At 35.4% G+C, this 23,546-nt stretch overlaps 1 protein-coding gene across 10 annotated transcripts in view; it reads left to right on the plus strand.

Moving 5' to 3' along the window:
* The window catches only part of LOC101415219 (butyrophilin subfamily 3 member A2-like), a 158,620-nt gene that overhangs the window by 80,049 nt on the left and 55,025 nt on the right, over nt 1-23,546 (plus strand). For all 10 annotated transcript variants that reach the window (XM_058290217.1, XM_058290219.1, XM_058290216.1 and 7 more), the window contains exons 11-17: nt 1,022-1,042; nt 4,599-4,619; nt 9,691-9,711; nt 13,276-13,296; nt 16,870-16,890; nt 19,413-19,433; nt 23,022-23,042. In XM_058290217.1, coding sequence (XP_058146200.1) covers nt 1,022-1,042; nt 4,599-4,619; nt 9,691-9,711; nt 13,276-13,296; nt 16,870-16,890; nt 19,413-19,433; nt 23,022-23,042 — 147 coding nt within the window. The remainder of the gene's footprint in view (nt 1-1,021; nt 1,043-4,598; nt 4,620-9,690; nt 9,712-13,275; nt 13,297-16,869; nt 16,891-19,412; nt 19,434-23,021; nt 23,043-23,546) is intronic.

A 23,546-nucleotide genomic window follows, 5' to 3' on the forward strand; every position in this document is an offset into this window, starting at 1 on the left:
GCACTGCCCCGTTGAAAACCTTACTGCTCCTAACATCTGATACACCAGGAAGGCAGTCAGCAGTGTGTTTGCAGAGTGGCTGCCACATTGTTTTCCTTATCGTAGTCAACTGCTGCTTCCATTAGGGTTTTTGGCACATCACCATACTCACTTGGAGCTCAACAACTTTAAAGTGAGTAGCTGACTCCATATTCTCTCAGTGGTCCTGATTGGCCAAAGAAGGCAGGTATCCCCCCTACATGGACTTTGAAAGTCAAGCCAGGATTTCCCGTCTGGGGTATCCTTTGCCAGAACACATGCCCACAATGAACAGAAGACATTCTGTCTCTTGGCTCCTGCTTTACTAGCTGTTAAAACCTAGTTCCAGAAAGGTGTGAGATTGTGAGGCCCTGAGGAGAGAGAACAAACAGGGCATTTAGTGAGGTGTAAGCTTTATTTGGACTTGTGGACGGGGAAGAATCTTTGGCCATGGCATGACAAAGAATAAGTTAGTGCTCCAGAAAGAGATCAGAAAAGGAGAGGTGATTTATAATTGGTTTCAGAACAAGGGCATTCCATAGGGATAAGGACAGATTTCTGTTACACTCACATGATGCTTACAAATTGAGTGTGGAGAAGTTTTTACTGTGCTCCTAGGAGAGATGTTTGCTAAGGACATTAACAGGCTTAGGAAGAAAATAGTTTATGATATGATCTACTCATTCTTACACTTCTGGGGAGGATTATTCAACTTTAACTTATGTCTGGGTATACTGGCACTCAAAGGCTAAGGAATCAGTGGGACTTTTGGGTACTCTCACTATTACACTGAGAACATAAGCAAGAAACTTTCTTACAATTCATCTTGAAATTGGCCATTGCTTAGTATGTCTGTGAAATAGTATGGAAAACTACTCTTTTTTAAAGAGGCATTTATACCTGATATTTTAATTTTAATAAAAATGTGAAAAATCTGGTAGATTATTTGCAAGTAGTGTATGGCAATTCTTTCTAACTCGATTTTGTTTTTATCTTGATTCAGAGAAAACAATAGAAGCAAATGGTGAGTGATTTTTATTTTTGTCTGCAAATCCCAATAATATCTGCAATTTGAGTATAAAGTTATTAAAGTGAAATCAAAACTCAGGATTCACGAAATGTTCATTGATGTAAAATAGTGTCGTGTTGCAGATAAATAAGTTTTACCTTTGTTTAAAATTGTAAATGTAAATTTCTCAACACAGAGATAGCTGTTCAGGTTAAATATAAGTAAGATGGGCCAGCCTGAGTTATGTGATTAATGGGACTCTGGGTTCTTTCATCTGTCTCATTTTTTCAAGTTCGGTGATTCCTTGTGCATGTGGAAATAAACTCTGACTTTTATTGTTGCTTGAGAAATATTTTAAGAAAGAGATAAAATAAGAGAAATATCCCAAATGAAGTAAGATTTCTACTGTGGTATAGAGGCATAATTGGATTTATGAATAAAATCCAAATTAATATTCCAGCGATTTCCATAAAGAAGGTACTTGGTGCAATGCGAATATACACTACTGGGCATGTATGAGGTCATAGATTTTCTGAAGAAATGCTAATGGGGTTGAGATCAGAGGAAATGAATGGAATAGGTAGGTCAATGAGAGCCCAGCATGCCCAGGGGAGGGAGCAGAGAGCACACTACACTCTGGTTTGAGTAAACACATGATTCTGTCAGGGTTGACATATGTTGACCAGGGTATTCTGGTATAGAAAACTTAGACAAGACCAGAAGATATGTAGGCAACGACCAGGAAATGCAGTGTTTCTTTGGGCATGCTATTGGTTTTGAACATTGCAGACAAAGGAGCATCATGAATAGACTTACATTTCAAAATGTTATTTTTATTGAATGTAAATCATGGATTAAATATTTATAGTTAAAAGGTTGCAGAAAGAAAAGTTAAATGGAATCTCCTTTGGAGATACACTCATAAATAAATAGGTCAAAAAAGTCAATTCATATTAACTATTTAGTATTCAATATTTGTTTTCCATGTCACAAATTGTGTTTTTTATTTAGTCACTATGCAAATTCCTACGTCTATCTATTTAAAGAAAATTTTTCCGGTGAAGAAAGAACTCAAATGTAACACTTCATTTATTTACTTAAATTTTTATTTAATTTTTACTTAATTTTAGAGAAGTTTTATATTTAAATTTAGGAAAAATATACAAAATGTATAGGAAATTCGCATATAACCCATTGCCCGTACACTCACACACAATTAATCCTTTTATTGACCTTCTAAATTAGTGAGGTATATGTGGAAAGGGGACAAATTATACTGTAGAGTTCTGTGAGTTTGCCATATAAAACCAACACAGTGATGATTATGGTTGGCTCCCATCTCCCAAACTGAAGAGAGTTTGTAACAGCATCAGAATAATTCTTTCCATCTACTCTGTGGAATCTGGGACCCCTCTCATCTTGTGGCTCTCTGTTGCCTTTTAGAAAATATATATATTTGTTTATGTATGTATTTATTTATTTATTTATTTATTTATTTATTTATTTATGTCTTTAATAGCTCATCAATTTAACCACTACATAATTCCCTCATTCATAATGTTTATCTCAAGGCAGAGAAGAGTAAGCGAGTATTAGATTCAGTTTTTAGAAGAGTATTTTCTAGTTTAGGATTGTCTGTGTTTAAATTCCAGCTCTATTATGTAGAAGGCTTGTGATTTTGCAAAAGATTTTTAACATTCTAAGGCATTTTAAAAACTTTAAGTCTATAATGATGGGATTTATTACCTAGGGATATAATTAGTACTATAATTTCATATATCTTAAAATCTTGGCAATATTGGGTTATTACCTATAGCTGTAGAAGTGGTAGTAAAAATTGATTTCATGGTTTTAGTTATTGAACCTGAAAAAGGCAAAATGGTTTTCAGGCAATGCTCAGGGCATAATGAATGCAAAATCAATTGACTCTCTTTAGTTTCCCCTCAGTTCTTTTTGTGAGTTTAATTATTGGACAAATTAAATGATCACATAGGAAATATTATTTATAAGCAGACTGAATTATTTGGCTCAGAAAGTTTTTTGTAGTTATATTGACCTAGACACATCCTGATCTAAACTAATCATAAAATGTTGATTGTCATAACACTAAAAACCATTAACTTGTTCATTTAGAGGTATGAAAGAAACCTTTGATATTAATTGTATTCCTACACTAAAGATAATCTGATAATTATCATTTATTTTTTATCAGTAGAACTATGAAAGAAATGTACTGTTTTAAATTAGTATTTTATATTTACATTGTAATTCCCTTTAAAGAAGACGATCCATAACGAAAATAAAAAACACACTTCGGCCTCTTACCAGGAGAGGATTATGGACTAAATTTACCCTACCCAAGAAAAATTAGTTCTCTATCCACACACCAATGTCCCTGGAACAAAAATGTGTTGACCTTCATAGTGTGCACTCAACCCCAAATTAAAACTAACTTGGGCATAGAGACAGAAACCAAATTGCACATACAAATTAGGTTGCCCAAGCATGGGGAAGGGGAAGCCACCCTTACTGGCTCTGAAATGGCACTGGAGCACTGCCCCGTTGAAAACATTACCACTCCTAACAACTGATACACCAGGAAGGCAGTCAGCAGTGGGTTTGCAGAGGGGCTGCCACCTTGTTTTCCTTATCGTAGTCAACTGCTGCTTCCATCAGGGTTTCTGGCACATCACCATACTCACTTGGAGCTCCACAACTTTAAAGCAAGTAGGTGACTCCATATTCTCTCAGTGGTCCCGACTGGCCAAAGAAGGCAGGTGTCCCACCCCATGTGGACATTGAAAGCCAAGCCAGGATTTCCCGTCTGGGGTATCCTTTGCCAGAACACATGCCCACAATGAATAGAAGACATTATCTCTCTTGGTACCAGCTTTACTAGCTGTTAAAACCCAGTTCCAGAAAGGTGTGAGATTGTGAGGCCCTGAGGAGAGAGAACAAACAGGGCATTTAGTGAGGTGTAAGCTTTATTTGGACTTGTGGACGGGGAAGAATCTTTGGCCATGGCATGACAAAGAATAAGTTAGTGTTCCAGAAAGAGATCAGAAAAGGAGAGGTGATTTATAATTGGTTTCAGAACAAGGGCATTCCATAGGGATAAGGACAGATTTCTGTTATACTCACATGACACTTCCATATCGAGTGTGGAGAGGTTTTTACTGTGCTCCTAGGAGAGATGTTTGCTAAGGACATTAACAGGCTTAGGAAGATTATAGTTTATGATATGATCTACTCATTCTTACACTTCTGGGGAAGGTAAACTTTAACTTGTGTCTGGGTCAATCTGGCACTCAAGGGCTAAGGAATCAGCGGGACCTTTGGGAACCCTCATATTACCCTGAGAATGTAAGCAAGAAACTTGCTTACAATTCATCATGAAATTGGCCATTGCTTAGTATGTCTGTGAAATGGTATGGAAAATTATTCTTTTTTCAGGAGGCATTTATACCTGATATTTTTGTTTTAATAAAAATGTATAAAATCTGGTCTAGATTATTTGCAATTAGTGTATGGAAATACTTTCTAACTCAATTTTGTTTTTATCTTGATTCAGAGAAAACAATAAAAGTGAAAGGTGAGTGATTTTTATTTTTGTCTGCAAATCCCAGTAATATCTGCAAATTGACTATTAAAGTTATTACAGTGAAATCAAAACTCAGGATTAATGAAATGTTCATTGATGTTGTAAAATAGTGTCGTGTTGTAGCTAAAATAAATTTTGCCTCTGTTTAAAATTGTAAATGTAAATTTCTCAACACAGAGATAGCTGTTCAGGTTAACTATAGGTAAAATGTGCCAGCCTGAGTTATGTGATTAATGGGACTCTGAGTTCTTTCATCTGTCTCATTTTTTCAAGTTCGGTGATTCCTTGTGCATGTGGAAATAAACTCTGACTTTTATTGTTGCTTGAGAAATATTTTAAGAAAGAGATAAAATAAGAGAAATATCCCAAATGCAGTAAGATTTCTTCTGTGGTATAGAGGCACAATTGCATTAACAAATAAATTCCAAATAATTATTCCAGTGATTTCCATAAACAAGGTGCTTGGTGCAATAATAATATACACTAGAGTGATTAGGCCTATATATGAGTTCATAGATTTCCTGAAGAAATGCTAATGGGGTTGAGATCAGAGGAAATGAATGGAATAGGTAGGTCAATGGGAGCCCAGCATGTGCAGGGCAGGGAGCAGAGAGCATCTACACTCATGATTCTATCAGGGTTAACATATATTGACCAGGGTCTTCTGGTACAGAAAACTTGGACAAGAACAAAAGATATGTAGGCAACTACTAGGAAATGCAGTGTTTCTTTGGGCATGCTAACGGTTTTGACCATTGCAGACAAAGGAGCATCATGAATAGACTTATATTTCAAAATGTTATTTTTATTGAATGTAAATCATGGATTGATTACATATTTACACTTAAAAGTTTGCAGAGAGAAAAGTTAAATGGAAGCTCCTTTGGAGATACACTCTTATAAATAAATAGGTCGAAAAAGTCAATTCATATTAACTATTCAGTATTCAATATTTGTTTTTCATTTCACAAATTTTGTTTTTTTTCTTTAGTCATTATGCAAATTCCTACGTCTATCTATTTAAAGAAATTTTTTCCGGTGAAGAAAGAACTCAAGTGTAACACTTCATTTATTTACTTAAATTTTTATTTAATTTTTAAACTTCATTTTAGAGAAGTTTTATATTTATATTTAGGAAAAAATACACAAAATGTATAGGGAATTCACATATAACCTACCACCCTTACACTTACACACAATTAATCCTTTTATTGACCTTCTAAATTAGTGTGGTATGTGTGGAAATGGGACAAATTATACGTAGAGTTTTGTGAGTTTTCCATATAAAACCAACACAGTGATGTTTATGGTCAGCTCCCATCTCCCAAACTGGGGAGAGTTTGTAACAGCAACAGAATAATTCCTTCCACCTGCTCTGTGGAATCTGAGACTCCTCTCATCCTGTGGCTATCTGCTGGTTTTAGAAAATGTATATATTTGTTTATCTATTGTTTAGTTAGTTAGTTAGTTATGTCTTTAGTAGTTCATTAATTTAATCATTACATTATTTCCTCATTCATTCCCTCATTCATATTGTTTAACTAAAGGCAGAGAAGAGTAAGTGATTATTAGATTAATTTTTTAGAAGAGTATTTTCTAGTTTCAGATTGTCTGTGTTTAAATTCCAGCACTGTTACTTAGAAGGCTTGTGATTTTGCAAAAGATTTTTAACATTCTCAGGCATTTTTAAAAATTTAAGTCTATAATGATGGGATTTATTACCTAGGGTTATACTTATTACTAAAATTTCACATATCTAAAATTCTTGACAATATTGGTTTATTAACTACATCTGTAGTATGGATAGTAAAACTTGCTTTCATGGTTTTAGTTATTGAATCAGAAAAAGGCAAAATGGTTTTAAAACAATGCTCAGGACACAATGAACACAAAATCAGTCGACTCTTATTAGTGTCCCCATAGTTCTTTTTGTGAATTTAAATATTGGAGTAATTAAATGATCACATAGGAAGCACAATTTGTAATCAGACTGAATTATTTGGCTCAGAAAGTTTTTTGTAGTTATATTGACCTAGACACATCCTGATCCAAAATAATCATAAAATGTTGATTGTCGTAACAATAAAAACCATTAAATTGTTCATTTAGAGCTATGAAAGAAACCTTTGATATTAATTGTATTACTCTACTAATGATAATCTGCTAATTACCATTTATTTTATTTTATTTTATTTTATTTTTTATTGACTTTGTGATAATATTACATTAAAAATGTATATATATATGAGGTCCCATTCAACCCCACCACCACCCCCCACCTCTCCCCCCCCCCCCCAGCAACACTCATTCCCATCATCATGACACATCCATTGCATTTGGTAAGTACATCTTTGGGCACCTCTGCACCTCATGGTCAATGGTCCACATCATGGCCCATACTCTCCCCCATTCCATCCAGTGGGCCCTGTGAGGATTTACAATGTCCGGTGATTGCCCCTAAAGCACCATCCAGGGCAGCACCATGTCCCAAAGACGCCTCCACCTCTCATCTCTTCCTGCCTTTCCACATACCTATCAGCCACCATGTCCACTTTTCCCAATCCAATGCCACCTTTTCTATGTGGACATTGAATTGGTTGTGTCCATTGCACCTCTATGTCAAGAGGAGGCTCAGATTCCACATGGATGCTGGATGCAATCCTCCCACTTTCAGTTGTAATCACTCTAGGCTCCAAGGTGTGGTGGTTGACCTTCTTCAACTCCATCTTACCTGAGTGTGGTGAGTCCAATAAATCAGATTGTAGGTGCTGGAGTCTGTTGAGGCTCAGGACCTGGCTATCACATTGTCAGTCCAGAGATTCAAATCCCCTAAATATATCTTAAACCCTGACACTAACTGCACCTCCAGCACATTAGCATGAAAGTCTTATGAAGAGAGATCCCATCTGAGTCCAGATTCATCACACATAAACACCATTTCCAAAGAGGGGCCATCTGACCTGGTAGTTAACCCCATCTGCCATAACCATAACTCCCATGGGTCTCTTTAGCCCTCAAAGGAACCAATACCTGGGGGTTGTATCTGCTTTATCTGTCTCTCAGACTCTGCTCAGTTGTGCATAAGGGCAATCCTTCTGACAGCCTCCAGACTCTTTTTTAGAGACTCGTAGCCATATAGACTCATTTCTCCTTTCCATTTCCCCCTTACATTAGGTCAAACAGCATTTTAAAGTCATGTTATTTTATGTAGACAGGGATATTCTGCTGATCCGCATTGAACCTTCCGTATAAGGTCATTTTCCAGTTGCATCATCAGTTGGTAGTTGATAGTGGTCCCTCGGTGCCAGGGAGGCTCATCCCCGGGTGTCATGTCCCACGCTGGGGGGAAGGCATTGCATTTACATGCTGAGTTTGGCTTCGAGACTGGCCACATTTGAGTAACATGAAGGCTGACAGGAGGAAATTCCCAGGCACAATGCTGCTCTAGGCCTTGTTCTTATTTTAGGCTTATCAGCTCACAAGCATAGTCATTAGCATCAGGGGCTCACTGTTGAACCCTCACTCCCTCCTGGTCCTCGCCACTGCACCCGGGAGACTGTCGATGCTCCCCTAGGGACCACGACAGAGCACCACTGACCAGGAACCCAGTACCCCCCTGCTGTGGTTTTTAATTGTTGCCACTATGAGTATATCCAAACATTACCATGCACCCTGGACATATACCATTTATTTTTTATCAGCAGTACTATCAAGAAATGTGCTGGTTTAAATTAGTGTTTTATATTTACAATGCAATTCCCTTTAAAGAAGACAATTCCATAATGAAAATAAAAAACACACTTTCGCCTCCAACCAGGATAGGATTACGGACAAAATTTACACTACCCTGATGAACCAATTTTTCTTGGTCCTCTATCCACACACCAATGTTCCTGGAACAAAAATATGTTGACCTTCACAGTGTGTACTGCACTACAAATTAAAATTAACCTGGGCATAGAGACAGAAACCAAATTGCACATACAATTTACGTTGCCCAAAGCATGGGGAAGGGGAAGCCACCCTTACTGGCTCTGAAATGGCACTGGAGAACTGCCCCGTTGAAAACATTACCACTCCTAACAACTGATACACCAGGAAGGCAGTCAGCAATGGGTTTGCAGAGTGGCTGCCACATTGTTTTCCTTATCGTACTCAACTGCTACTTCCATCAGGGTTTTTGGCACATCACCTGGAGCTCCACAACTTTAAAGCAAGTAGGTGACTCCATATTCTCTCAGTGGTCCCGATTGGCCAAAGAAGGCAGGTATCCCACCCGACATGGACATTGAAACCCAAGCCAGGATTTCCCATCTGGGGTATCCTTTGTCAGAGCACATGCCCACAATGAATGGAAGACATTCTGTCTCTTGACTCCTGGTTTACTAGTTGTTAAAACCCAGTTCCATAAAGGTGTGAGATTGTGAGGCCATGAGGAGAGAGAACAAACAGGGCAATTAGTGATGTATAGGCTTTATTTGGACTTGTGGACAAGTAAGAATCTTTGGCCATGGCATGCCAAAGAATAAGTTAGTTCTCCACAAAGAGATCAGAAAATGAGTGGTGATTTATAATTGGTTCCTGAACAAGGACATTCCATAGGGAGATGAACAGATTTCTGTTACGGTCACATGACACTTACAAATTGAATGTGGAGATGTTTTTACTGTGCTCCTAGAAGAGATGTTTGCTAAGGACATTAACAGGCTTGGGAGGATTATAGTTTATGATATGATATGTGCATTCTTATACTTCTGGGGAAGATTAAACTTTAACCTATGTCTGGGTCATGCTAGCACCCAAGTGCTGAGGAATTCTCAGGACTTTTGGGTACCCCCACTACTACAATGAGAACATAAGCAAGAAACTTGCCTTCAATTCATCATGAAACAGCCATTTTTTAGTATGTCTGTGAAATGGTATGGAAAACTATTCTTTTTTCAGGAGGCATTTATACCTGATATTTTTATTTTAATAAAAATGTGTAAAGTCTGGTCTAGATTATTTGCAAGGAGTATATGGAAATATTTTCTAACTCAATTTTATTTTTTTCTTGATTCAGAGAGAACAATAGAAATGAATGGTGAGTGATTTTTATTTTTGTCTTAGAGGTTATTTGAACCTGCAAAACCCAATAATATCTGCAAATTGAGTATTAAAGTTATTACAGTGAAATCAAAACTCAGGATTAACGAAATGTTCATTGATGTTGTAAAATACTGTTCGTTGCAGCTGAAATAAGTTTTACCTGTTTTTAAAATTGTAAATGAAAATTTCTCAAAACAGATATAACTGTTCAGGTTAAATAAGGTAAGAAGTACCAGCCCGAGTTCTGTGATGACTGGGACTGTGAGTTCCTTCATCTGTCTTATTTTTTCAAGTTCAGTGATTCCTTGTGCATGTGGAAATAAACTCTGACTTTTATTGTTGCTTGAGAAATATTTTAAGAAAGAGATAAAATAAGAGAAATATCCCAAATGCAGTAAGATTTCTTCTATGGTATAGAGGCACAATTGCAGTCTCAAATAAAATCCAAATAAATATTCCTGTCATTTCCATAAAGAAGGAACTTGGTGCAATAAGAATATATACTAGAGGGATTCGGCCTATATATGAGGTCATAGAATTCCTGAGGAAATGCTAACGGGGTTGAGATCAGAGGAAATGAATGGAATAGGTAGGTCAATGGGAGTCCAGCATGTGCAGGGCAGGGAGCAGAGAGCATCCTACACTCTGGTTTGAGTAAACACATGATTCTGTCAGGGTTGACATATGTTGACCAGGGTATTCTGGTATAGAAAACTTAGACAAGACTAGAAGATATGTAGGCAACGACCAGGAAATGCAGTGTTTCTTTGGGCTTGCTAACAGTTTTGAACATTGCAGACAAAGGAGCATCATGAATAGACTTACATTTCAAAATGTTATTTTTCTTGAATGTAAATCATGGATTAAATATTTACAGTTAAAAGGTTGCAGAAAGAAAAGTTAAATGGAAGCTACTTTGGAGATACAGTCATAAATAAATAGGTCGAAAAACTCAATTCATATTAACTATTTAGTATTCAATATTTGTTTTCCATGTCACAAATTGTGTTTTTTTTATTTAGTCACTATGCAAATTCCTACGTCTATCTATTTAAAGAAAATTTTTCTGGTGAAGAAAGGACTCAAATGTAACATTTCATTTATTTACTTAAATTTTTATTTAATTTTTAAACTTCATTTTAGAGAAGTTTTATATTTATATTTAGGAAAAAATACACAAAATGTATCAGGAATTCGCATATAAACCACCGCCCTTACACTCACACACAATTAATCCTTTTATTGACCTTCTAAATTATTGTGGTATATATATGGAAAAGGGACAAATTATACTGTAGAATTCTGTGAGTTTGCCATATAAAACCAACACAGTGATGTTTATGGTCAGCTCCTGTCTCCCAAACTGGCTAGAGTTTGTAACAGTATCAGGATAATTCCCTCCATCTGTTCTGCGGAATCTGTGACCCATCTCATCCTGTGGGTCTCTGCTACTTTTTAGCAAATATATATATTTGTTTATATATATATTTATTTATTTATGTCTTTAATAGTTCATCAATTTAATCATTACATGATTCCCTCATATATTGCCTCATTCATATTGTTTATTTCAAGACAGAGAAGAGTAAGTGATTATTAGATTAGTTTTTTAAGAGTATTTTCTAGTTTCAGATTGTCTGTGTTTAAATTCCAGCTCTATTACTTAGAAGACTTGTGATTTTGTGAAAGATTTTTAACATTCTTAGGCATTTTTAAAAAATCAAGACTATAATGATGGGATTTATTACCTAGGGTTATATTAGCACTAAAATTTCATATATCTGAAAATCTTGACAATGTTGGGTTATTAAATATAGCTGTAGCAGTGGTAATAAATTTTGCTTTCATGGTTTTAGTTATTGAGCCTGAAAAAGGCAACATGTTTTTAAGGCAATGCTCAGGACACAATGAACGCCAAATCAATCGATTCTCTTTAGTTTTCCCTCACTTCTTTTTGTGAGTTTAAATATTGGAGAAATTAAATGACCACATAGTAAATATTTTTATAAGCAGATTTAATAATCTGACTCAGAAAGTTTTTTGTATTTATATTGACCTAGATATATCCTGATCCAAAATAATCTTAAAATGTTGATTGTCATAAAACTAAAAACCATTAACTTGTTCATTTAGTGTTATGAAATAAACCTTTGATATTAATTGTATTACTCTACCAATGATGACCTCCTAATTACCATTTATTTTATATCAGCAGAACTATCAAAGAAATGTGCTGTTTTAAATTAGTATTTTATATTTACATTGTAATTCCCTTTAAAGAAGACAATTCCATAATGAAAATATAAAACACACTTCGGCCTCTAACCAGGATAGGATTATGGACTAAATTTACCCTACCCTGATGAACCAATTTTTCTTGGTCCCCAATCCACACACCAATGTTCCTGGAACAAAAATGTGTTGACCTTCACAGTGTGCACTCCACCCTAAATTAAAACTAACCTGGGTATAGAGACAGAAACCAAATTGCACATACAATTTTGGTCTGAGGAAGCCACCCTTACTGGCTCTGAAATGGCACTGGAGAACTGCCCCGTTGAAAACATGACCACTCCTAACAATTGATACACCAGGAAGGCAGTCAGCAGTGGGTTTGCAGAGTGGCTGCCACATTGTTTTCCTTATCGTAGTCAACTACTGCTTCCATCAGGGTTTCTGGCCCATCACCATACTCACTTGGAGCTCCACAACTTTAAAGCATGCAGGTGACTCCATATTCTCTCAGTGGTCCCAACTGGCCACAGAAGGCACTTATCCCACCCCATGTGGACATTGAAAGCCAAGCCAGGATTTCCCGTCTGGGGTATCCTTTGCCAGAACACATGCCCATAATGAATGGAAGACATTCTCTCTCTTGGTACCTGCTTTACTAGCTGTTAAAACCCAGTTCCAGAAAGGTGTGAGATTGTGAGGCCCTGAGGAGAGAGAACAAACAGGGCATTTAGTGAAGTATAAGCTTTATTTGGACTTGTGGACGGAGAAGAATCTTTGGCCATGGAATGCCAAAGAATTAGTTAGTGCTCCACAATGAGTTCAGAAAATGACAGGTTGTTTCAGTCAAGGTCATTCCATAGGAAGTAGAACAGATTTCTGCTACGGTCACACCAAGCTTACAAATCGAGTGTGGCGATGTTTTTACTGTGCTCCTAGGAGAGATGTTTACTAAGGACACTAACAGGCTTGGGAAGATTATAGTTTATGATATGATATATGCATTCTTATACTTCTGAGGAGGATTATCAAACCTTAATTTATGTCTGGGTCATGCTGGTACCCAAGTCCTGAGTAATTAGCAGGACTTTTGGGTACTCTCACTATTACACTGAGAACATAAGGAAGAAACTTGCTTACAATTCATCATTCAAGTGGCCATTTCTTAGTATGTCTGTGAAATGGAACGGAAAACTCTTCTTTTTTAAAGAGGCATTTATACCTGATATTCCTTTTTTAATAAAAATGTGTAAAATCTGGTCTAAATTAATTGCATGTAGTGTATGGAAATACTTTCTGACTCAATTTTGTTTTTATCTTGATTCAGAGAGAAAAATAGAAATGAATGGTGAGTAATTTTTATTTTTGTCTTAGAAAGTATTTGAACTGGCAAAACCCAATACTCTTTGAAAATTGAGTATTAAAGTTATTAAAGTGAAATAAAAACTCAGGATACACGAAATGTTTACTGATGTTGTAAAAAAGTGTCGTGTTACAACTAACATAAGTTCTGCCTGTTTTTAAAATTGTAAATGTAAATTTCTCAACACTGAGATAGCTGTTTGGGTTAAATATAGGTAAGATGTGCCAGCCTGAGTTATGTGATGAATGGGACTCTGACTTCTTTCATCTGTCTCATTTTTCTAAGTTCAGTGATTCCTTGTACATGTGGAAATAAACTCTGAGTTTTATTGTTGCTTGAAAATATTTTTGGAAAGAGACAAAATAAGAAATATCCCGAATGCAGTAAGATTTCTACTGTAGTATTGAGGCACAATTGGATTTACAAAATAAAATCCAAAGTAATATTCCAGTGATTTCCATAAAGAAGGAACTTGGTGCAATAAGAATATAAACTAGAGGGATTCGGCCTATATATGAGGTCATAGAATTCCTGAGGAAATGCTAACTGGGTTGAGGTCAGAGGAAATGAATGGAATAGGTAGGTCAATTAGAGACCAGCATGTGCAGGGCAGGGAGCAGAGAGCACACTACACTCTGGGTTGAGTAAACACATGATTCTATCAGGGTTGACATATATCGACCAGGGTATTCCGGTATAGAAAACTTAGAGGAGAAGAGACATAGGCAGCAACTAGGAAATGCAGTGTTTCTTTGGGCTTGCTAACGGTTTTGACCATTGCAGACAAAGGAGCATCCTGAATAGACTTATATTTCAAATTGTTATTTTTCTTGAATGTAAATCATGGATTAAATATTTACAGTTAAAAGGTTGCAGAGAGAAAAGTGAAATGGAATCTCCTTTGAAGATACACTCTTATAAATAAGTAGGTCGAAAAACTCAATTCATATTAAATGTTTAGTATTCAATATTTGTTTTCCATGTAACTGTGTTTTTCTCTTTTGTCATTATGCAAATTCCTAAGTCTATCTATTTAAAGAAAATTTTTCTTGTGAAAAAAGAACTCAAATATAACACTTTTTATTTACTAAAATTTTTACTTAATTTTTAAACTTAATTTTAAAGAAGTTTTATATTTATATTTAGGAAAAACTACACAATATGTATATGAATTCACATATAGCCCACCTCCCTTACACTCACACACAATTAATCCTTTTATTGACCTTCTAAATTAGTGTGGTACATGTGGAAAGAGAACAATTATACCTTAGAGTTCTATGAGTTTTCCATATAAAGCCAACACAATGATGATTATAGTCAGCTCCCATCTCCCAAACTGGATAGAGTTTGTAACGGCAACAGGATAATTCCTTCCATCTTTTCTGTGGAATCTGGGACTCCTCTTATCATGTGGGTCTCTGCTGCTGTTTAGTAAATATATATATATTTTTATTTATTTGTTTATTTATTTATGTCTTTAATAGTTCATCAATGTAATCATTACATGATTCCCTCATTCATTAGCTCATTCATATTATTTATCTCAAGCAGAGAAGAGTAAGTGATTATTAGATTAATTTTTTAGAAGAGTATTTTTAGTTTCAGATTGTCTGTGTTTAAATTCCAGATCTATTACTTAGAAGCCTTGTGATTTTGCAAAAGATTTTTAACATTCTCAGGCATTTTTAAAAATTTAAGACTATAATGCTGGGATTTATTACCTAGGGTTATATTTAGTACTAAAATGTCACATATCTAAAAATCTTGACAATATTGGGTTATTACCTATGGCTGTAGTAGTGGTAGTAAAAATTGCTTCTATGGCTTTAGTTATTGAGCCTGAAAAAGGCAACATGGTTTTAAGGTAATGCTCACGACACAATGAATGCAAAATCAATCGACTCTTTATTTTCCCTGTTCTTTTTGTGAGTTTAAATATTGGAGAAATTAAATGATCACATAGGAAATATAGTTTATAATCTGACTGAATTATTTGGCTCAGAAAGTTTTTTGTGGTTATATTGACCTAGACACATCCTGATCCAAAATAATCTTAAAATGTTGATTGTAGTAACACTAAAAACCATTAACTTGTTCATTTAGAGCTATAAAAGAAACTTTTGATATTAATTGTATTACTCTACTAATGATAATCTGCTAGTTACCATTTATCTTTATCAGAAGAACTATCAAAGAAATGTGCTGGTTTAAATTAGTGTTTTATATTTACAAAGCAATTCCCTTTAAAGAAGACAATTCCACAATGAAAATAAAAAAACACACTTCGGCCTCTAACCAGGATAGGATTATGGACTAAATTTACCCTACCCTGATGAACCAATTTTTCTTGGTCCCCAATCCACACACCAATGTTCCTGGAACAAAAATATGTTGACCTTCACAGTGTGCACTCCAACCCAAATTAAAACGAACCTGGGCATAGAGACAGAAAACAAATTGCACATACAATTTAGGTTGCCCAATGCATGGGGAAGGGGAAGCCACCCTTATTGGCTCTGAAATGGCACTGGAGAACTGCCCCATTGTAAACATTACCATTCCTAATACCTGATACACCAGGAAGGCAGTCAGCAGTAGGTTTGCAGAGTGGCTGCCACATTGGTTTCCTTATTGTAGTCAACTGCTGCTTCCATCAGGGGTTTTGGCCCATCACCATACTCACTTGAAGTTCCACAACTTTAAAGCAAGTAGGTGACTCCATATTCTCTCAGTGGTCCCAATTGGCCAAAGAAGGCAGGTATCCCACCCAACGTGGACTTTAAAAGCCAAGCCAGGATTTCCCATCTGGGGTATCCTTTGCCGGAACACATGCCCACAATGAATAGAAGACATTCTGTCTCTTGGCTCCTGGTGTACTAGCTGTTAAAAGCCAACTCCAGAAATGTGTGAGATTGAGAGGCCATGAGAAGAGAGAACAAACAGGGCAATTAGTGATGTATAGGCTTTATTTGGACTTGTGGACAAGTAAGAATCTTTGGCCATGGCATGCCAAAGAATTAGTTAGTGCTCCACAAAGAGATCAGAAAAGGAGAGGTGATTTATAATTGGTTTCATAACAAGGCATTCCACAGGGAGAAGAACAGATTTCTGTTATGGTCACATGATGCTTACAAATCGAGTCTGGAGATGTTTTTACTGTGCTCCTAGGAGAGATGTTTGCTAAGGACATTAACAGGCTTGGGAAGATTATAGCTTATGATATGATCTATGCTTTCTTACACTTCTGGGAGGATTATTAAATTTTAACTTATGTCTGGGTCATGCTGGCACCCAAGTGCTGAGGAATTAGTGGGACCTTTGGGTACCCTCACTATTACACTGAGAACATAAGCAAGAAACTTGTTTACAATTCATCATGAAATTGGCCATTGCTTAGTATGTCTGTGAAATGGTATGGAAAACTATTCTTTTTTCAGGAGGCAATTATACCTGATATTCTTATTTTAATAAAAATGTATAAAATCTGGTCTAGATTATTAGCAAGGAGTGTATGGAAATACTTTCTAACTCAATTTTGTTTTTATCTTGATTCAGAGAAAAAAATAAAAATGAATGGTGAGTGATTTTTATTTTCGTCATAGAGATTATTTGAACCTGCAAAACCTAATAATATCTGCAAATTGAGTATTAATGTTTTTAAAGTGAAATCAGAACTCAGGATTCATGAAATGTTTATTGATATTGTAAAATAGTGTTGCGTTGCAGCTAAAATAAGTTTTTTTTTCCTGTTTTTAAAATTATAAATGTAAATTTCACAACACAGAGATAGCTGTTCAGGTTAAATATATGTAAGATGTGCCAGCCTGAGTTATGTGATGAATGGGACTCTGACTTCTTTCATCTGTCTCATTTTTTAAAATTCAGTGATTCCTTGTGCATGTGGAAATAAACTCTGACTTTATTGTTCCTTGAGAAATATTTTTGGAAAAAGATAAAATAAGAGAAATATCCCGAATGCAGTAAGATTTCTACTGTGGTACTGAGGCACAATTGGATTTACAAAATAAAATCCAAAGTAATATTCCAGTGATTTCCATAAAGAAGGAACTTAGTACAAGAAGAATATACACTAGAGGGATTTGGCCTATATATGAGGTCATAGATTTCCTGAGGAAATGCTAACGGGGTTGAGATCAGCGGAAATGAATGGAATCAGTAGGTCAATGAGAGCCCAGCATGTGCAGGGCAGGGAGCAGAGAGCACACTACACTCTGGGTTGAGTGAACACATGATTCTGTCAGGGTTGACATATGTTGACCAGGGTATTCTGGTATGGAAAACTTAGACAAAATAAGAAGATTTGTAGGCAATGACCATGAAATGCAGTGTTTCTTTGAGCATGCTAACAGTTTTGACCATTGCACACAAAGGAGCATCATGAATAGACTTACATTTCAAAATGTTATTTTTATTCAGTATATAAATCATGAATTAAATATTTACAGTTAAAAGGTTGCAGAGGGAAAATTTCAATGGAATCTCCTTTGAAGATACACTCTTATATATAAATAGGCCGAAAAAGTTAATTCATATTTACTGTTTAGTATTCAATATTGGTTTTCCATGTCACAAATTGTGTTTTCCTTCTTTAGTCATTATGCAAATTCCTAAGTCTATCTATTTAAAGAAAAATTTTCCAGTGAAGAAAGAATGCAAATGTAACACTTCATTTATTTACTTAAATTTTATTTAATTTTTAAATTATATTTTAGAGAAGTTTTATGTTTATATTTAGGAAAATATACATAAAATGTATCGGGAATTCACATATAACCCACCGCCCTTACACTCACACAATTAATCCTTTTACTGACCTTCTAAATTAGTGTGGTATATGTGGAAAGGGGACAACTTATACTGTAGAGTACTATGAGTTTGCTATATAAAACCAGCATGATGATGATTATGGTCAGCTCCCATCCCCCAAACTGGAGAGAGTTTGTAATGTCAACAGGATAATTCCTTCCATCTGCTCTATGGAATCTGGGTTCCTTCTCATTATGTGGGTAAAGGGAAGCCTCCCTTTACTGGCTCTGAAATGACACTGTAGAACCACACCCATTGCCAAAATACCACTCCTAATATGTGCTACACCATGAAGGGAGTCAGCACTGGGTTGGCAGAGTTGCTTCCAGATTGTTTTCCCTGTTTTCTTTAACTGCTACTCCCACAGGTTTTTGGGGACACCTTCATATTCACATGGAAGGGCACAACTGCCAACTGAGTAGGTGACCCCATATTCTCTCAGTGGTCCTCACTTGTCCAAAAGGACAGTCACCCCATCCCACACGAACATTACAATTCAACCAATGATTTCCCCTATGGATTCTCCTTTGCCTGGGCACATGCCCACAGGTGCTAGTTCTCATTCTGTGTACTGCCTCATGGACCACCAGTTGTTACACATCAATTGTTGAAGGGCTTGAGATGATAAGGCCATGAGCCTGAAGAGAATCCCTGGCAATTAGTTAGGCATATGATTTATTTGGGCTTGTGGAAAAAATCTTTGACAGTGGCAGGCCAAATTGTATGTGTGTTAGTACTCCACAAGTAGAGGAGAAAATGAGAGGTGATTGATAAGTGGTTTCAGAACAAGGACATTCCATAGGAAGGGGAATAAGTTCCTTTTAGGATCATGTGAAGCTTACAAATCGGGTGTGGAGATGTTTTTAATGCACCCCTAGGAAGGATGTTTACAAACGATATTAACAGTTTTTGGAAGATTATCAATGATGATATCATCTACGCTTTCTTCCATTCTGAGGAGGGTTAATCAACTTTTACTCATGTGTAGGTCTTGTAGGAACCAAAGGGCAGAGAAATTAGGGGAACCTTGGGAACCCACACTATTACATTGATATTGTAAGCAGGAATTTTTCTTACAACTCATGAAATTGGCCATTGCCTTCTCTATATGTGAAATAATACTGACAGCTATTATTTTATAAAGAGTTATCTATACCTGATTTTCTTATTTTGATAAAAATATATAACATCTGGTCTAGATTATCTGCAAGTAATATATGGAGACACTTTCTAACACAATTTTGTTTTATCTTTTATGTATCTTTATTCAGGGTTGATGATTACAGTGAATGGTGAGTGATATTCATTTTTCCCTTAGACAGTGTTTCAACCTGGAAAACCCAACAATATCTCTAAATTTAGTTTTAAAATTAATAAAGCAAAATCAAAATTCAGAGTTAATGAAATGCTTATTGATGTTGCAAAATAGTGTTGATTGGCAACAAAAATATCTTTTGTCTATTTATAAATTGTATTACCAATCACAGAGTAATTTGTTGGGTTTAAGTAGAGGTTACAATGTACGAATTTGAGATATTTGAGGACTGGGATTCTGAGTTCTTTCATCTGCCTCATTTTGGGAAGTCCAGTGATTCCTTGTGAATGTAAAAATAAACTCTCTAATATGTTTTTGGTGATTGAGCAACATTAAGGGAAAAAGCAGAGAAAGGATCCCCAATGTTCTGATATTTCTGTTAGGTTATAGATGTACAACTGAATGTACAGACTATATGCCAAGTTAATATTCTAACGATTTTCATGAAGAAGAAACTTGATGCAATAAGAATATACACTGAGGGATATGGCCTATATATGAGGTCATAGTTTTCCTGAAGAAGTGCTAATGGAGTTGCCATTAGTGGTAAAAATGGAATAGATATGCCAATGAGAGTCCAGCATATGCAGATCATGAAGCAGAGAGAACACTACACCCTGGGTTGAGCAAGCACATCATATTATCAGGGTTGACACATACTGACAAGGGACTAGTGGTGAAGAAAACATAGCCAAGACTACAAGGTATGTAGGCAAAATCCAAAAAACAAAAGTTTTTTGGGGACCTCTTAAGAATTTTAAAGATTTCAGGCAAAGGAACATCATGAATAAATGGTATTTTATTAGGTAATTTTTATTGAATATAAATAATGATTAGAAGATTACAGTGAATATGGTTGGGAGATGCAGTCATTCATGTAAATAAATAGTTCCAAAAAGTCAATTCATAATAACTTATTTAATATTCAATATTTGCCCTTCAAAGTAACAAATCGGTTTTATTCTTTAGTCATTATACAAACCCCTTACTCGGTTGTATATTTAATGAAAAATCTCCAGTTAAGAAAGAACTCCTTTGTAACATTTCTTCATTTTATTATTTGTTTAATTTTTATACTTTATTTTTTGGGAAATATTAGATTCATGTTTAAGAGAATATTCACAGAATATATCTGAAATTCCCATAGAAACACCTCCCTTACACCTACACACTCTTACATGTTTTAGTGAACTCCTGAATTAGTGTGGTATATTTAGTACATGTGACAATTCCTTTTCTCCAGTTCTTTGAACTTGCCATGACAACACAGAAAATGATGATGCTGTACAATGCCCATCACCGAAAATAGAGACTGTTTGTAGGTTTAGACAGGAAAATTCCTTCCATTTGCTCAGTGGTATATGCATCCCCTTTCATCATGGTACTCTCTGTTTACTTTTAAGATTTATGTACGTAGTAATTATTTATTGATTCATTCATCCCTTCCTTCATCCATTGATTCCTTGATATGATTCATTCATTCAGGCTTTCATTCATGCACTCATTCATTCTGTCATTTACTTTGGTTTGTTTCAAAGCAGAGACTAGCAAGAGATTATTAGATTAATTTTTTAGAAGGAGAGGTTCTAAAAACAGATGCACTGGGTATATATTCCAGCTATATTACTTAGAAGCTTCACAATTTTGCAAAATATTTTTTAGTTTCCTAAGGCATGTTTATTTATTTTAAAAAATAATAAAATCATCATATTTATAACATAATGTTATCAGTATTAAAAAGTTCACATATCTAAAAATCTTAACATACACTGTATTATTAATAGTAGTTTTAGTAGTAGAGGATTAATATCACTAATGGATTTAGTTATTAAGCTTGGCAAGGACAAGATTGTTTTAAGGCATTATTCAGGACGCTATAAAAATAAAACAGAACAACTCAACTCTTTAGTTTTCCTTCTGTCCTTTCTGTAAATTTATAAATGGGACAATTTAAATTGTCATGTATGGAATATAATTCATCATCACAATGAATTCCACTGCACGTTTTTGATATTTTTATTATTCTTGATACACCTTGGACACTAATCATAAAATGTTGATTTCCATAACAACAAAAATCATGAACTTTTTCAATTAAAATTATGAAAGGAATTTTTTATATATTTAAAATTCTCTTTTCACTATTATCTGCTACATTTCATTTAATTTTTTAACCAAGTGAACTGTCAAAAATTTCAAAGTTTTATTTTAGTATTATATAGAAACTTTATATTTCATTTTAAGGAAAATAATCATAGAAAAACTTAATAAGGCATTTCAGCTTCTGTCCAGAATATGGTTAAGGGTTATATAAACACTGCCCTGATGAATCAGTTTTACTGGTTCAGGATCCACACAGTAATGTTACTAGAAAAAAAATTGTCTTGCCCTTTAAAGCCCACACTCCAAATCTAAATAATATTGATGTGGTAATGGAGACAGAAACCAAAGTGCACAATTTTTTTTTCCTTTTTTTGCCACTACATAGGGAAAGGAAACCTCTCTTTATAGACTCACAAATGACCTTGGAGAACTGCACCATTGCACACACTACTACACCTAAGATAGGATACACCCAAAAAAGGAATCAGCAGTTGGGTTTGCAGCAATCCTCCAGTTTGTTTTCCTTAACTTTTTAAACTGCTACTCACATAAAGGTTTTGGGGTAACCCTCAAATTCACGTGGATGTTGAAAAAAACCAATCAAGTACGTGACGCCATATTCTCTCAATGGTCCTCACCAACCCAAGAGACATTCTCCCTTCCCCACATAGATATTATAAGTCAACCGTGGATTTCCCCGAAGGATTCTCCTTTTCCTGAGCACATGCCCACAAGACCAGTAGACATGCTGTCTCTTGGCTCATTCCTTGCCCATTTTTTCAATCCAATGCTTGAATGTTATGAGACTCTGACACCATGAGATTTAAGAACACACCTGTTTTTTTGTCAGGCATAAGATTGAATTGGACTTGTGGACAGGGAAGAATCTTTGACAGTGGCAAGCCAGAGAATAAGTAAGTTAATGCTCCACAAAGAGAATGGAAAATGTCAGGTGGTTTATAAGTGGTATCAAAACAAGGACATTCCATAGGGAGAGGAACAGAGTTCCTTGTAGGGACTCTTGAAGCTTAGAAACTAGTGTGGATGTGTTTTTAATGTGCTCCTAGGAAGGAGGTTTACGAAGGTCTTTAACGGAAATGGGAAGATTATACATTTTGATGTCATCTATGCATTCTTACCCTTCTGGGGAGGAGTTTTAAATTTAACCTACATCTAGGATATGATGGCACCTAAGTGCTGAGGAGCTAAGGGGACCTAGGGAACCTCACTATTACGTTGATAAAGCAAGCAGAAAATTTTCTTGCAATTCATCATGGAAAAGGCCATTGCTGAGTATGTATGTGAAATGCTATTGACAACTATTATGTTTTATAGAACTATTTATAGCTGATTCCTTGTTTTAAAAAAATTATATAACATCTGGTCTAGATTACCTGTAAGTAGTGAATGGAGACACATTTTAACACATTTTTGTTTTTACCTTTTATTTATCTTTACACAGAGAATTTAATAGCAGACAATGGTGAGTGACATTTATTTTCCTTTTAGACAGTAATTGAACCTTCAAAATCCAATAATGCCCACAAATTGAGCTTAAAAATTACCAAAACAAAATAGAAACTCAGAGTTAATGAAATGCTTATGGATGCTGGAAAATAGTGTTGAGTGTCAATTAAAATATCTTTGCCTATTTGTAAAATATTAAGTGTAATTTCTCATCGGAGATAGCTGTTGTGGTTAAATGTAGGTTAAGATGTGCCACTTTGAGCTATGTGAGGACTGGGACTCTGAGTTCTTTCATCTGCCTCATTTTTTCAAGTTCAGTGATTCCTTGTGCATGTAAACATGTACTCTCTAATATGTTCTTGGTGCTTGAGAAACATTACTGGAAAAAGAAAAAACAAAGAGGAAGGATCCCCAATGCATTGAGGTTTCTGTTATGATATAGATGTACAATTGCATGTGTAGAATAAATGCAAAATTAATACTCTAGTAATTTCCTTGAAGAAGAAACTTGGTGCATAAG

The sequence above is a fragment of the Dasypus novemcinctus genome, chromosome 30 (genome assembly GCF_030445035.2).
Source record: "Dasypus novemcinctus isolate mDasNov1 chromosome 30, mDasNov1.1.hap2, whole genome shotgun sequence".
Taxonomy (NCBI): Eukaryota; Metazoa; Chordata; class Mammalia; order Cingulata; family Dasypodidae; genus Dasypus; species Dasypus novemcinctus.